This window comes from Hippichthys cyanospilos, chromosome 20, assembly GCF_059441005.1.
Source record: "Hippichthys cyanospilos isolate Australia breed blue-spotted pipefish chromosome 20, RoL_Hcya_1.0, whole genome shotgun sequence".
NCBI lineage: Eukaryota > Metazoa > Chordata > Actinopteri > Syngnathiformes > Syngnathidae > Hippichthys > Hippichthys cyanospilos.
The window spans coordinates 3,713,528-3,727,105 of NC_142388.1; the positions used below are offsets into that span (position 1 = coordinate 3,713,528).

The window sequence follows — 13,578 nt, forward strand, 5'->3', positions numbered from 1 at the left end:
ATCCGGACCTGACCCGCGCCGGTCTGCTCTCCAGGGCTGGATTTTACCACGTTGCGTCGTGGGGGGTGGGAGGATTCAAAACTTTCAAAGTGCATCAAAAAAAAAAATGTTTTTGTTTTCGCGAATATGGCAACATTAATAAACCGAAGCAACTTGCACTCGTTGCCCCTTTTGTTGCGCAAACGAAAAAAAAACAGCTGGAAATGAGATTAAAGCCAAGGGATTGACTATAAATAAAAATAAAATTATTCCACATGTGTGGGGCAAAATTGGTTGATTGCATGCAAAGAGTCAATTGAAACAAGAGGACGAAAATAAAAAGACTTTGTGACTTCCCTCTTTCAACAAAATTCAGATTTAAGCATAAAGTGGCATAAATTTGGAAACGTGACTACATTTTTGTGTTTTACAAAACAGAAATGAGAATTTCCAGAAGATATTAAAATTTTATACCGTAAAACAACTCATGATTATCAATCATTTGCATTTCGAAGTTTTTCTAACTTTACTGTTAAAAAGAAACCTTTGTCTTTAAAATGTATTTTGTCCAATGCAGATGCTGATTTGGAGGGAATGCAGTTTAAGTGATCACAATTGTGCACTATTTAAATGGATTCATTGACCATATAAATGTTTAATTTGTGACTGCACAAAGTGGAAAATCTGTTTTTGTAAACATATATTCGTATCATTATATTGTGCTAGACCTCTGATAACATATGTCATTTATTTATTTGCTTGAGTCATTTTCGTATTATACTTATGTGTCATGTTAGTTTATTTGGATTTGTTTTATCTCTTATTTTTTCTTAATGCGCAGCAATGGTATCGTATTTACACAAATTCCAGTGATGAAGTACGAATAAAAAGTTGTCAACATCCAAAGACACAAATAACCATTGAAATGACAAAAATCTATTTTTTTCGGCTATTATTTCTGTCTTCGTTCAATGAAGAAATATTGAAATGATGCTGTCATTGACAACAGACTTTTAGGTTTATTTTGTTTAAAGCGGAAGTTACTACATTTTGACAGCAATTTCATTGGCACATGTAATGACCAATGTGATCGTGAAAAGAGAATATATATGATCAAACTGACTTTTTAGCTTTAAATTAATCCGTGCATCATTATTTTCGAACCCAATTTAATCAATAACTACAAACAATGAAGTTAAAATAGTTAGAAAATTGGGAAAATATTTGTACTGAAAGTAAAAATTTTATTACTCTGTATTTTCTAATGTTTTTCTAATATACTGGTCATCAATTGCACTTTTACAGTATTTATTTTTCCATTTTTGTTTTGTATGATTCCTTTTTTGAGACGCTTCACTGTGTAACTAAAATACTAAACTGGCAGAAAAAAAATATAGTTTCACCAAGACCATCTTATGAATAGTAATAACCTCATTAAATTGGGCAAAAATCCTGCAGCACTCGATTAAAACGATCTTATTTATGTTTCCTTTAATAATTAAATAATAATCCCCCCTCGGCGCGTATTTGCCAGTGCTGCACACGTATTTATTTCCAAATGCCGAAAAAAAAACACACACAACAAAACCGTCAGCTCTGGTGTTCCGTGACAGGCTTAAAAGCACGCCCACAAGGGAAGCACCCAATGTCGCGCGAGGCGTCGGGGGTTGTGGCCAATGGGAGGGCGGCGGGGGCGTGTCCCAAGCAGCTCCTGAGAGGCAGGTTGAGGAAGTGGAGGCGACGAGGCTTGTTGGGGCAACTAAAGCCACTCGTTGCGCGTCCTTGTAATTCGGGAGGGTGTATGCTGCGCACGGCCGCGAAGTGGAACTCAGAAAGGGGGACCGAATTGAGACGACTGGGCCGAGCCGGTTCAGGACAGGTGACGTTCCCAGCTGGCTCGGTAAGATCGATTCGCAGGAGTGGTGACGAGTGCAAATGTCTGCATCCGATACCACGCCATATACCGTTTTTTTATTTGGTTCTATTTTAAGCGCGTTCGTTATTAAAATTAATCATCAAATTGTACGGGGAATGGGCGATTCCGCGTAATCACACGTGCATGGTTTATCGTTAGAATTTACTGCGTTAGTAATGTTTTATTAGCATGTTTATTTGATTTTTTTTTACATGATTGTGAATAGTAAATACAAATGAGAAAATAATTAAAGGTGTTTGTTTCATTTTTAAACGCCTTGTATAGAAAAGAACAAATATGGAAGTATACGTGTTTGTTTCGATTTTTCAACCTTATGTTTTTTTATCAAGCCAGTGTTTTAGCCTTTATACTTTCATTCAATTGCGTACACAAACATAACATAATATAAATAAATGTAAATATGTTTTTAGGAGCCACATTCATCAAGTAAATACAATAAATACTATTACCGATATTAAAGGTGTACATTGATTTTGGGACACTTTATCTTCATGGAGCAATATATTATAGCAAATTACAAAAAATAAATATAAGGAAGGAATATATATATATATATATATATATATATATATATATATATATATATATATATATATATATATATATATATATATATATATGTTAAACCAAAAAATGTGAATTTAAGTGAAATTTGAAATGTCTATTTGTCTGTATATATTGCAGATTTGGGATATTTGAAATTATGTTCATATGAGCCATGTTGATTGATTTATAGCAATTTATATGATTTATAGATGTTGCTTTCTACTACGGTACTACACTATATATATATATATATATATATATATATATATATATATATATATATATATATATATATATATATATACATACATACATAGAGAGAGAGAGAGAATGCATATAGAATGTATACAAAACATTATATGAATTTATATGTATATATATTTATATATAGAAAATATTATTGAATATTACATAATACTATTACAATTTATATGTATAATATGCAAAATATATGTGTATCTATTCAAATTTGTTACGTTTGTATTTAATATATTATATACAACTTTTTTTTTTCGTAATCCAATAACGTTGTATTTGTGTTCTTCAGGTGATGGATGCAAGCCACCGCGTTGGACGAATGACCGCAGTCAATCTAAGGAATACCGAGGATATCTAAACACACACGCTGGATATCCAATATTTAAAGTGCATCTTTGCTTTTGATTAAACACATTTCAAATCTATCTAAATATTTATTGACTATGAGGAGGCTACGCGCGCTGCCCGTGTGAAAGGAGCCGCCTATGCAAGCGAGGACCGGCATCATCGTTATCAGCATCAGCATCGGAAACGAACCGGCACCGACATGAAGGAGAAGTCGAAAACGGCCGCAAGGACTAGACGGGAAAAGGAGAACAGTGAATTTTACGAGCTGGCCAAAATGTTGCCTTTACCGTCGGCCATAACGTCACAACTGGACAAAGCGTCCATCATTCGGCTGACCACCAGCTACCTGAAGATGAGGATCGTCTTTCCGCAGGGTGAGCAAAAAACAAACAAAAAAAAAAACACCTTTGGTTACATTTTTTTAATAGCCATCTACTTGTGGCGATCCATATTTTTCAAACGATTATATCACGATGAACAATTTCGCAATACCAAGTAAATGGTATTAGAAACATCCAATACAGCACATTCGATATTACAAAATCGCCTTTCTCGGTATAAGCAGAATATTAGACGAGAACCACCACGATAATAACCCTATCGACTACGACACTGAAAATCTAACCGTTTCAGGTAAAGCTCTCGCATCGGCGATATCAAGCAAATACAAGCAGATTTGCTGGAATGAATTTAATCACCGCAGTAGAGGACTCGACTAAAATGGATGTCGAGCTTGCAGCTTTGCAGATGAAGCAAAGAAAAGACCTCCATGCTCATCTTTTTTTTTTCTTCCACCCCCATTTCCGTGTAGTATATAAGCAGCTCTCTGCAGGCTGCGTGACTGCGAACAAGACGCAGCTATTAGGGCGAGGGCCCTGCAGGGCTTGTAATCACCTTAAGCCATGTGAGCGCGAGGAAACGCAGCAGCCGGGCCACACAAGCTCGGAACTGCAAGCGAGAAATATGCGAAACGCTCGTTCATATATACATAATTTTTTTTTAAATCGTGCAAACAAATGGAGGGCTATATATATATATATATATATATATATATATATATATATATATATATATATATATATATATATATATATATATATATATATATATATATATAAACCCGCACGTTTGGTCTATTTCTAATATATGGGTATTAAAAACATGGTTACCAAGAAAAAAATAATCATAATGAATCTGGAATTATATTGATATTTGATCGCAATATGTATTTATTTCCCATTTGTTGGCATTTCGATTGTTTTTACATAACGTTAAAGCCATATCACATTAAAATATTAAACAATATAAGGGTGTAAAACTGCATGTTTTTTATGGGTTGATTTATTTATTGAATGTGAACACAAAAGATTTCAAAACCAAATTGTTTTTCTTTCATTTTGCTTATTATAATATCATCAACATTATTAGTATTAATTCATTATGGTTATTATTTTGATCATGTTGCGATAATAATTATTTTGAAAATATGATTACAGGTTTGGGTGAAGCTTGGGGTCATACAAATCGAACGAGACCGTTGGACAATCTTGGACGTGAGCTGGGCTCTCATTTATTGCAGGTCTATTCTTAAATATCATTTTATTCTTATTTTTAATTTCCTCATTATTATTGCTATGAAAATTGGTTTGTAAAAACGTTTGCTTTTTTGCTTATCTGTAGACATTGGATGGCTTTATATTCGTCGTTGCTCCGGATGGAAAAATTATGTACATTTCAGAGACAGCGTCCGTGCATTTAGGACTATCCCAGGTCTTTGTTTTTCTTTTTTTTCTCTCCCAAAAAGCTCTCACACATACATTGTGCGATATTCAAAATGAATATTTAAGTACGTTCTCCACAGGTAGAGTTGACCGGAAACAGTATTTATGAATATGTGCACCCCGCCGACCACGACGAGATGACAGCTGTCCTCACGCCGCATCAGCCCTACCACTCCCATTTTGTACAAGGTAGGTTTATAAAGTAAGAAAAGAATTAAAAAAAAAAAAAAATAAAACACTAATCATCCTATCTAGGGTGAAAGCTATTTCTCTTCGGTCTCGGTTTGCAACTCATTACGCTTGTCTATTTGCTATGTCATGAGCGTGTCGAGCGACGCAATCATTGGAACAGACGCGTCAGTGTTAAAGTGACGCGTGATTGACGCACAAGTGTGCGTAAATGTCGCCAAAGTATACACCTGGAAGTATTTAGTTGATTTTCTTTACTCCTCCGAAAGCTTATTTTGGTCATTTGTGCTGTATTAACTATAGGCCTGAATGATTTGCATATGTGGCTTCTCATTTATGGGGGAAAAAAACGTTTTATATTTCACTATGACACAGCCTTGTATTTTCAATTTTGTCTGCAGTTTTATACGCATAGACTAAATTCATTTATTAATTTGCCATGATAAAAAAATCGATCAATTTTCAAATCAAGATCTATTTTAAAATGACAATACAATACAATAATAATTTTAAGATCAGCTCTGAAAATGGTTGGGTCGAAAATAAACGACAATTTTTGTGGGATTCATTCAACCCAAAAGTTGGTTCAAATCAATAACGACCCAATTTATTGGGTTGTTTGGTTATTTCATTTATTCATGTACATACATTGTAAAAAATGAGTTTAAAAAAACACACATCTAGTCATCAAGAAATTGATTCCTTAATAGGTTGTTTATTCAAAAAGATGGATCAAAATGAATAACCCACAAAAATACTCAAATTTGGGTTAATCATTTTAACCCAACATTTTTGGGTTAAAAGAGGATTTGGGATAAACTCCAAATTGGATTGTTTTATACAAAATAACCCCGAAATCCAATTGTTGTTCACATGACCCAAAGTTTGGGCTTAAATCTATCTCATATATTTGGGTTATTTTTGACAACTGTTTTTAGGGTGTATATATTATTCATATCTATAGCAGCAATGCTTGGTTATTTGATTTTACTATTAATTCTTCTTTCTTTGTTGGTAAATGTTTGAATGACAAACTAGACAACAGCAACATTTTAAATATTTGGTTAGATGCCCCAAATATAGACTATGATACGTTTATTATTTATTGTTTTTATTTATTTATTTATTTTACAGTGTATACATGATCCTATTATTTTCATTTCAGAGTATGAAGTGGAGCGTTCCTTCTTCCTGAGAATGAAATGTGTGTTGGCCAAAAGAAACGCAGGCCTCACTAGCGGTGGATATAAGGTAATATTCAAATCTCATTGAATTTATTAAACAAATAAACCAATAATTCCCAGGGGTGTCCGAATATGTTTTCCTTAGCAATTGCAGCCTAAGGTACTGTTCGACCATCAAATTGGTCTTATATGATATCAGCAGAAACAATACATGATTTTACTTATTGTTTAGTATGAAACGCTTCAACAGACAATGAAATCAGCAACAGTACGTATGAGAAAAATACAACCCATTCATTCCAAATATTTGGGTTACGAAACTTCAAACACAAAGTCTTTGGCTATGGACCGATATAGTAGTCCAATATTGGTCGTTTTGGCCGGTATCAGCTCAATCTGTGATATCGATATCAGATCAGGACACCACTAAATATTTCTCCTTGTTTATCAGTATAAATGAAATCAATTTGATTAAGAATATATCCTGTCCCATTTCAGGTGATCCACTGCAGTGGCTACCTTAAGATCCGCCAGTACAGTTTGGACATGGCCCCCTTCGAGGGCTGCTACCAGAACGTGGGCCTGGTGGCGGTGGGGCACTCTCTGCCCCCCAGCGCCGTGACCGAGATCAAACTGCACAGCAACATGTTTATGTTCAGGGCCAGTTTGGACATGAAGCTCATCTTCTTGGACTCCAGGTGAGCGCGCGGTTCCAATTTAGTTTGAGTTTGCAAGTGCCACCTGAAAATTACCGGCAGATTTCCTGTTCTCCGTAATAGTCGTTAAAACATGTAAATATGGCGAGTTTTTTTTTTTTTCCTTGTTGTTCTGTTTTTTAACAGAATCCAATCATTTCTCTCCAGGGTTGCCGAGCTGACGGGTTATGAGCCGCAGGACCTGATTGAGAAAACTCTGTATCATCACGTGCACAGCTGTGATATCTTCCACCTCCGCTGCGCGCACCACCTCTGTGAGTGCGCCGACACATGCGGACCATTAATGCAAGCCCAAAAACACACACACACACACAAACAGGCTAATCTCTGTCATCTGTGTGATTCTTTTATCTCCCCCCAGTGCTGGTAAAGGGCCAAGTCACCACTAAGTATTACCGTTTCCTGGCCAAGCATGGCGGATGGGTGTGGGTGCAGAGTTACGCTACCATCGTCCATAACAGCAGGTCATCCAGACCCCACTGCATAGTCAGTGTCAACTACGTCCTCACGTGAGTCTACAAGAGTGGTGAACTCCACTATCGCACACCATTGAAATATTACTAGCAACGACCCTGGCTGGAAGCAAAAAAAACTGTATCTATATCAGGCCTGTATCATATGTGGATACAAATCTAATTTGAACCTCTAGGAGGATAGACTAGATACAGTCCAAGATTTATCGACACCAAACAACGCAAATGAAAACCCAGAGGTGCAAAGGGAAGCATAAAGGGGAGGTATTTCATGGTATGATAACATATAATAGCTTTTTTGTTTACATATGTGTTGTTGTCACTTTCTTTACTGGTATGTAGCTGTACAGCTAAATTCATCGGATGTGCACGTGCCTGTTGTTTCTACTGGTAAGTGAGACGCAGTTCAGATTTAGTCTCCCATAAGGTCCAGTTTGGATAGACATCATGGCGGTGAAATAGATCTGACAAAGGACTCTTGTGTCAATTGAAAATATAGGAAAAATACATGTCAAAAAGTAAAAATGCGGCACATAACAAAAAAGACAGTGATAGCGTAAAAAGTGTAGCTTCATGCCAATTCGAAAACGATGAATACAATTGTGTTTTGTGATTAAATAATGAAAACATCAGGGGCTCTAACATTGAACCTTGTGGAACACCATACCACTACGACAGGGTGGACCACTGATGCTCACCTGGTGTTGGAAATGAGCCAAAAGGCTACAATGATTCAGCGCAGATTTGTTCAGACCTCATTTTCCAGGTCCACTATCCATGTCTCTGGTGTTTTTGTCAGGTTTCTGCTAAGCATTTGAGTAAGGTGTGTTGGAAATGGAAATATCCAAAGCATTTATGATAGCTTTCAAGGAGCGGGATTGGACAGCCCTAGTCTACCATACTACCATTGACAATAGCCTGGAAAATGTCACTCAAAACTGGTACCAGGGCTAACTTCATACTGGGCATAATATTAAAACCTGACTATAAAACCTCCATGATGTTTCATTCATCCAAAAAAGATTAGATTATATAGATTATATAACTGTGATACAGTCCCTTCAGGAATAGTTCACTGTAGCCTGAAAGAGAAAGCCTCTCTTGACAGATCTGCTAGCGAAAAGCCCATAATTTTAAAAGCAGACCGGAAAACTTCTGAGGTTTTGTTCACGCCCCCACCCAAAAAAATGTTAGCGTATATACGCTACAATATTATAAAGACGATATAAATCATAAACAGGGGGCTAATTAGGAACCGTTCAACGTATGCAGAAAGAAATAGCGTCTCTCGACAAATCCTCGGAAAACTGCGGCAGCAGGGCTCCTGGAAGTTGTTGTTATGAGAGCACAAATCACACTCAGACCCTTCGAGACGGCAAGGCAAACATCGGGGTTGAACCCCATCAAAAAACCTCTACTGCCGCCATCGATCGGCGGCGTAAAGAAAGCAAAGTCGATCGAACGGGGAACTAGGAATCAATAGCCATCTCCCAGCTAGTTCACGTCGGATTCGCCTTGTTAGGTTCTCCTCGTCTAGGTATAGGGTGTAAGCGTAAGCTCTACGACGCACGGTTTTGAACATTTGAGAGAAAAACAATTACTAACAAGCCTCCAAACAGAAGCCATTAATAAAAGATGTCAGCGGCAACACCGGTGGTGCATTTGAGGCGCGAGGTGGTCTGACATTGACCCCGAGGTGGAATTCGGCTAACACAGCTGAGTTTGCACAATGGCCCGACATTATTGGCTCAGCCACGAGTCAGCGGGGTGCAGATAGGATGCAGCCCCCGGGAGCGGCGCAACTATACCTTGCGAGAGCAAATAACACTCACTCGCTGGTGGCTATCCAAACACAGCCTTTCTCCTGAGGTGTTGTACATAAAGAATGGGTCATATTTAGAGTCCTATTAAAGAGGCTGGCTCCGCGGGGTCAGGGATGGGCCACGGGGTTTAAAATGCCAGGCAGCTGCTATTACATACTGTTGATGTGATAAGTTATAATAGGCTCATGTTTGCCGAGCACTTGACTCGGGAGCCTTGTGGCTCCCTCTGCGCGGTTCAGTCCCGGGGCTGTTGGGTTCGATCGTCAAAAGTGGTGGACGGATATTCACGTGCAAGAAAAAAATTCTCGGTTTCGAGAGTCGTTTGCTGGTCTTCCCTGGTTAAATGGAAGGGAAAGATTAGCATTTTCCATAGTCTTTTTTTTTAGTCGAGGGATATTTATTACTTGGATAAAATGCGCTAAATGTGGCTTGGAAATACATTTGCACTGACCCATTGTTTTGGACATGGTACAATATCAACAGTTAGACAGGAGAACAAAGATCCAAGTGTAAAGATGGGTTGAAAATTGATGCGTTCAAATCTTTGGTCGGACTGATTTACTTTTGGCTTCCAAGTCAGAAAATTCTGGTTCTGGATAATGTTCAAAATTCTGACTGAACAATATCGCCAGTGGAATGATTGGTAGGAATTGTTTGCTGAGAGGTATGACCAGACAAAAAATATCAAAAAATATATTAGCTTTGAGAGAGAATGCTCATCTCAGTTTCAAAACCTGCATAATTCTTTCCGTTTATCTGTTTTTTACGTTGCTTGTCCTGCTCGGGGTCATGGTGATCTGAAGTCAATCCCAGATAACTTTGGGCGAAAACCTGGGAAATGTATCCCAGTTTGAATACGATAACTTGAAAGTTGTTGCTGCAAGATATCTATTGAACAGGCTAATAATGAGACAGGACAGATTTGAGCTACTTTGGTGATCTTGTTGTCGTTTCCTACAAAATCCGATTGATTTGAACAGAGGTTCCAGACTTTGTTGTGAGCTGTGATTAGACTGATCCAACCTGTAATCAAATAAGTACCTTTAGCATTTTGTGCCATAGAGCCTTCAGAATCAACAGGATTTTTGTCTCCTGAAAGGGCAATCATGCATAAAAGCTGGAAGAAGAGCGTTTCAAAATTGCACTTGGTGAACTCCTAAAAAAACATGATAATGCAGCAAACCAAGGGCTAAATCCTGTTATCCCATCACTTCACAAGGTCAATCCATGGGAGGATATTAAGATAAATATTAGCTTAAGCTTTTTGTCTTTGCGCCTAACAGTGTTTTGTGTTTCTGTGTAACAGGGACACAGAATACAAGGGAATGCAGCTGTCCCTGGACCAAATGAGCCCCACTAAGCCGGCTTTTCCTTACGCAGACAGTCTCAACGAGGACAGGAAAAGCACCAAGTCACGTCTGACCCAGTCCAAAGCTAAAGCCAGAGTTTCGCCCTACCCGCAGGTGACAAAATCTCATGGAACTAAACTGGTCAAGCAAGCCTGGCTCTGAGGGTTCTCCCAAGTTCATCATGTTATTTTCTTGTGCGTCCGCAGCAGTTTTCGGCATTCAATCCGGAGCGTTCGGAATCAGACCAAGACAGCCAATGGGGAGGGAGCCCGCTGACGGAGTCCGCCTCGCCTCAGCTGTTAGATCCGAGCGAGGCCGCCGAGGCATCATGCGCGTACCGACTGTATCCGGACGCGGGTTCCCTGTGCTACGGTTTGGGTCTCCTGGAAGACGATCTTGCCCACAGCCAGTCCCGTCCTCACGCCACCACCTGCGATCGGGTCCGATGTCAAAGCGGACGATACTTCCTGGGAGCCCCCCAAACAGGCAGAGAGGTGTGGTGGGACGCCACCCGCTCGGTGCTGGCCCTTCCGAAACCATCTGCGGACAACAGCGAGGGATACGAAATCGCATCCTACCATGCCGCTTTCCACGGTGAGGTGTTAGGGTTGAGGCCGCCACCATCTGTCTCTGGAAATAGCTCTGGCCTTGCCGCTCCTGGTAGCTGTTTTCCAAATGTTATTATGGGACATGCTAAGTTGTTTATGCTGTCTCTTGCCAGTGTGTCGATTGCAACCATCTGTTCAAAAATTGCCTCAAATTGAAAGCCAAGTAATTTCACAATGCATGGCCCCAAACCACTGTTGCAGGCCAAGATCTTGTATGATTCCATACGCACGGTCTGACAAGAAAGCCTTCTTTCTAGGGAAATATCTGAAAGGAAACTGCAGACAGGAGATGTAAAATGTTTTCGTTAGATCATGTAATAATGGATGTATGGATGGAGGGGCTAATGGCTGGCGGGGTGGTGGATGGACAGACTGACGAATGGAAGAACGGATGGAGAGACGGATGGATTAAATGTAACCGTGTTTTTCTCTGATTCACATAGGACGGGGTCACTGGGATGAAGACAGTATCATGAGTTCACCGGACGGCGGAGGGTCCACCAGTGATTCTGGTGAGCGGTACCACGGGGACCAGTTCCAGGCCAGTCCGCGAGAACCCAGTAAGATGGAAACCCTAATTCGCGCCACGCAGCAGATGATCAAAGAGGAGGAGAGTCGTCTCCAGCAGCACAAACCGCCAGTGGACGTCTCCAAGACTCACAGTCCGTGTTTCAACTCGTCCCTTGCCCACCACTCGCAGCTTAGCATGCCCAGCGTGGTGTGCCGAGGCCCGGGAGCCCCGAACATCGAGCTCCCTTCGGAGCGCCTCCATCACCGCGTAAAAGTACCCGGTCCTCTGGACAACGACGAAAACACAACCAGTCCCGGTTCCCTGTCTCGTCTCAGCAGCCCCAGCTCTGACGTCATCCCCAGGTCCGGTCTTGCCCTCGCCAAAGACTACATGCAAACGGATCTGTCCCCTCATCAGTCACAATCTCAAGGCAGTCCTCTGCTATATCCGTCCCAGGAGAGGCAAGCGGCCTATGCACTGAGCGGCTACTCCTTGGAACACCTCTACGATCCGGAGAGCCTGAGGAGTTACTCGGGACTGGCTTGCGGGGGAGTCCAGTATGACGTGGCGTCTCACATGAGGATGCAGGCCGAGCAGATGCAGGGACACAAGGCCACATCTGTGATCATAACCAACGGGAGCTGACAATATCTGATGCTGACGGGTCTCGAAAGGAGGACGCTCCAACCTTGACACTAAAGCACGGAAAGGCCATCAATGTGGAGGGCCGTTGTTCTTGACACCGGAGCGTGTTCTTTCCCAAGAACGTTCACGAAGCCAGCCAAGAGGCAAAGGCCGTCACTTTTGTTCCACTCCAAGGGAAACGAGCGTTGTTTGAATTCCCTTCTTCCTGCAGAGGCGACAAAGGTTCTGCGTCTGGTTAAACATCAAGCCGATGTTTGCGGCCCAAATGTCTCATGCGCAATTGGCTTTGTTAGTTAATCTGTCTTGGATTTCCATCGGCCGTATGAGAATGTGTTGCTCCATTGCCCCTTCGCCTCCAGTGCACAGAGACAGGAATAATGGTTGACTCAACATGGGAACGGCGAGCTTCTCACTTGTGTAAAAATATCAATGGTTCTTTGTATTTATTTGTCAATGGGCTGTTTTATTAAGTGCCATTCATTTCATGTAAAAAAAAAAAAAAAAAAAAGTTTCTTTGGTGTTTGAATGACAGGAGAAACAGCGAGCTCAATGCTTCTGTTTGTAAAACTCATTCAATCCCAAGGCATTTTTTTTTTCATTTTTGTTTAAGAGTCCAGATATTCAATTAGGGTGTCCAAACATTTCTTCTGAGGGCTGAATACAGAAGAATAGAACGATGTAAAGGCCACATTTTTTACTAAACATTGTACAAACAGTACAAACACAATTGCAATTTCAAAAACCGACTTCTGTCAAATGGTCGAGGCTTTGTGTTAAACGTAATGAGGCAAATTTGAATGCATTTTTCCACACTTTTGCCTACCAAACATTTTCAATACTTTTAGATAGCATTGCAAGCTGTGTCGAAATGCACTTTGGGCATTTGTCCCGGGCCGCTAAAATGTGTATGGCGGGCCGCAAATGGTCCTCGGGCCATAGTTTGGATACCACTGACCTTAAAATATGCTCGTAGTGCATGAATGAAGTAATCAGTTGTTTTTGGTAATTATTTAACTATAAACTCATTATTTTAGGTAAGAGAGTAGTGAGTGATTACTTTAGTATTTTAGTACCTAAAGTAGGTATTAAAGAAGGTACTAAAATACTTGATTACTTAGGTATTTAATCGATTTTAGCACTTTAGAATCCCAAAGTAGTGATTACTTAAGTACTTCAGTATCAAAGTAATCAATTACTTTAAATACCAGTACTAAGTACTAAGATCACTTAAT

At 39.9% G+C, this 13,578-nt stretch overlaps 1 protein-coding gene across 2 annotated transcripts; it reads left to right on the forward strand.

Moving 5' to 3' along the window:
* Positions 1-1,743: 1,743 nt before the first annotated feature.
* Positions 1,744-13,377, forward strand: LOC148406984 (single-minded homolog 1-like). 2 transcript variants are annotated; one of them, XM_088403326.1, is made up of 12 exons: positions 1,744-1,879; positions 3,009-3,441; positions 4,564-4,646; positions 4,748-4,837; positions 4,929-5,037; positions 6,203-6,288; positions 6,720-6,919; positions 7,085-7,191; positions 7,299-7,446; positions 10,540-10,696; positions 10,789-11,176; positions 11,634-13,377. In XM_088403326.1, exons 2-12 carry the CDS (start codon positions 3,267-3,269, stop codon positions 12,344-12,346), a joined length of 2,256 nt encoding a protein of 751 aa, XP_088259452.1. In that variant the 5' UTR covers positions 1,744-1,879; positions 3,009-3,266; the 3' UTR covers positions 12,347-13,377. The 2 variants fall into 2 exon arrangements, with proteins under 2 accessions (XP_088259452.1, XP_088259453.1); XM_088403327.1 differs by having other exon boundaries at positions 10,792-11,176.
* Positions 13,378-13,578: the final 201 nt, after the last annotated feature.